Source organism: Arachis duranensis, chromosome 1 (assembly GCF_000817695.3).
Source record: "Arachis duranensis cultivar V14167 chromosome 1, aradu.V14167.gnm2.J7QH, whole genome shotgun sequence".
Lineage (NCBI taxonomy): Eukaryota > Viridiplantae > Streptophyta > Magnoliopsida > Fabales > Fabaceae > Arachis > Arachis duranensis.
Window position 1 is genome coordinate 103,077,224 of NC_029772.3, and position 3,143 is coordinate 103,080,366.

Consider the following 3,143-nt stretch of genomic DNA (forward strand, 5'->3'; position numbering starts at 1 on the left):
ACTCGTCCACCTGTCCTCCAACTCGAACGGGGCTCGTCCTTAGGATTGCAACAGTTCCAGGCATCGTCAGCTGGACTCCCAACACCCACCGAGGAAGCTCGTTGTATGACTCATCCCAATCACCATAGATGAGGCCAACAGCCTTCTGCTTTGCCATCCAAATCCTCCTGTAAGTCGGCCTAAACCCAAAGTGTGCTGCCGTGGCATTCAGGAGCACCTTGATGCTGACGGATGCATCAGCCCTAACCATTGGCATAATGAACGCCGATATCACATGATAATCCAAACTCCTGTGGTCACTCGAGATGGAGGTGGCAAGACAAGTGTGAGGTCCATTGTACCGTTTGACCTCCCAAATGCCCTTGCGCTACCGGAGACTCAGTCGAATCAACCATGTGCACCCATTCCCAAACTCTGAACACTTGCCCACATACCGGCGATAATCAGACTCCACTACCTTGTACTGTACCCCTCGCCGGATGCTGTAAGTCTTCACACTTAACAGGGCCTCATCTTTATCCTGAAATTGCTGACCAACCTGAAACTCTGTCAGACCAGCAGTCCCTTTCGCATCTCTAGCTCCAAATCCAACAGAGTGCCCAGCAACCCCCTCCTGCCTCATGGCATCCAAGTCCAAGGTGGAAAAATGTGGTGGATACTGCTGTGTGCCAGAGCTAGACCCACCTACCGCCAATGCAGGGTCACTCGCTCCAATATCATCCCCGCTATCATCGTCAATCATATCCGGCTCGACGTCATCCTCCTCTGCATCACCCAACAATCCGTCTCCAACGCCAAGCAGTGCAACGCCCTGTAGAGCGTTCGGCAGAATATCAAATGCTCATACCTCGTCCCCTCCGCTGCCATTGAGATCAACAGCAAAAGAGGGGGAGGCGAGAGGTTGGACCGGTGGCTCGTACTCAGGAACAGAGGTAGAAGCAACGGCAGGCCTGGAACTAGAACCGGCTGCCGTGGCTAAAGTTGTGGTATTCCGGTTCGAACCCCCGGAGCTAGATACCACATCAAGCAGCTTTGCCAACAATTCTGGTGTCCTTACCTCGGGAAACTGCCGCCGACAAAGAAACATGACTTGTAAGTCCTCGTCACTACTGATCGTGAAACAATCATACTTCACGATATCCTGGAGGACCGTGACTGGAATGCGATAGTAAAACTTCTTAACCCGCTTCGCACCTTCCTGACCAAGTTTCATCAGCACAGATCTAACAAGGTCATCATAGCTCGTCGTAGGACTCACGACAATACAGAGAGGATCCTTATATGTGAACTTCACACCGGAACGAGTTTTCCTCTTAATGGATCCTCTGTGGTGAACCAAAACAACAAAACTCTCCTCACTAGCCATCTTACACCCTCTAATGAGAGCAACTCACGTTTACAACCATATATATACTGCTCTGTCTCCCACTAATTCGAACCAGCTTTCATCGAATTAGGGATTTTGTAATTCGAACCAGCCTGGTTCAAATTACTTGATGCAGCTTCTCTCTCTCTAATTCGAACCAGCTTGGTTCGAATTACGTGCGTTGCTAGTTCGAACCTACCAGGTTCGATTTATTTGGTTCACTTTCCTTGTAATTCGAACTGCACTGGTTCAAATTATTCATGGATGCAGTTCGAACCAGGCTGGTTCAATTTATATTAAAATATGGTTTGGCTCATTACTGAAACGAGTTTGGTTTTGGCTTATTTTCATAAATCCGGCCTGCCATTGGTGGATTCTGGTTTTTTACTCTAATTTATATGGTAGAACTCAATAATAAAGAACCGATTTGTAGAATCACTTGTTGAATCTTAATATTTTAATATATTTTTTAAAAATAACTACTATATTTATTTAGTGAGATCTAAAATATTAAAATATTTAAAATAACTTCTATATTTATTTAGCAAAATCCAAAATATTTAGTAAAATAAATACTATATTTAACTAGTTTTAATATTTTGGATTTCACTAAATAAATATAGTAGTTTTAAAGTTTAATTACTCTGTTGGTCCTTATAGTTTCGCCAAATTTTTTATTAGATCATTATACTTTTTTTTCTTTTAATTGAGTCCTTGCACCAAATTTTTTTTAATTTGGTCCCTAAACTTTTTTTTTTCTTTTATTTAGGTCCTGCATTAATTTTTTTTTACTTCGGTCCCTATACAATTAAACCAATTACTGGTAAGAGGGACCTAATTGAAAAAAAATTTGGTGCAGTGACCAAATTAAAAAAAAGTATAGAAACCTAAATAAAAATTTCACAAAACTATAGGGACCAACAGAGTAATTAAACCTAGTTTTAATAACTATGGAGAAGAACAGCGATTAATTTTTGCCTGCATGAAAACAAACATTAGCAATAATTGTAAATCTTCACGTTGATCAGATTATACACCAAATAAAGAAAAATGACCAGGATAGAAATCAGCATATCAGGCATATGCAATAGAGAAAACATGAATATAACCACATATAAACCACTATTACCTGTAGCGGTTTATGACCAAGCCCAATCAAACAGAAACTGTCGTTGCCTATAACGGTTTCTGCTTGCACACTGCTCCACGTAAACTGCGGTTGCTACTAGCGGTTTATGTATTTCTATAGAATTTAAATATTAAAATGAAAGTCATATTAGAAGTCAAAAGTAAAAGAGTGAGGATCAACTAAGAAGATATACGCAGTGCACTAGGGCTACCAAGCGCTCTGCTAGGGTTTTAAGGCGCCCTACCAGGGTTTGACTTTTCTTTTTCAAATTCAAATTTGTTCAGATCACTAAACCATAACTGCTATTCTATTTTCACCACATCAGTAATCAGCATGGCTGGAAGAGAGGAGAATCATCATCACAATGAGCCAAATACTGATGGCAAAAATGAGAAAGTCATTTTTTTTAGAGGAAGACATTCAAAATGGTATCCATGAATGCACGAAAAGTTTGAAAGGCTGGCTGTTTGTGGATAGACCTTATTCTGCTGGAAAAATGTAGAATGCAATGAAGGCAATATGGAGCAACCTGGAGGAATTTCGGGTGAGTGCGATTAGGCATAATTGTTGTCAATTATTTTTCGAACAAGAATCTAAATTGCTCCGTATTGAGAGGGGCTCATCATGACTTTTCAAAGGCTTCATTCT

At 41.1% G+C, this 3,143-nt stretch overlaps 1 protein-coding gene across 1 annotated transcript; it reads right to left on the reverse strand.

Annotated features, from left to right (window-relative positions):
* Positions 1-367: 367 nt before the first annotated feature.
* Positions 368-1,366, reverse strand: LOC107470944 (uncharacterized). The gene is made up of 2 exons (XM_016090368.1): positions 848-1,366; positions 368-811 (listed from the first exon to the last, which is right to left on the reverse strand). Exons 1-2 carry the CDS (start codon positions 1,364-1,366, stop codon positions 368-370), a joined length of 963 nt encoding a protein of 320 aa, XP_015945854.1.
* Positions 1,367-3,143: the final 1,777 nt, after the last annotated feature.

Excerpts from the sequence above, each read along its gene's own strand:
- LOC107470944 (XM_016090368.1), bottom strand. The coding sequence starts at position 1,366 with ATGGCTAGTGAGGAGAGTTTTGTTGTTTTGGTTCACCACAGAGGATCC. Across the intron at positions 812-847 it reads ATGGCAGCGGAGGGGACGAG|GGCGTTGCACTGCTTGGCGT; the intron begins GTATGAGCATTT and ends AACGCTCTACAG.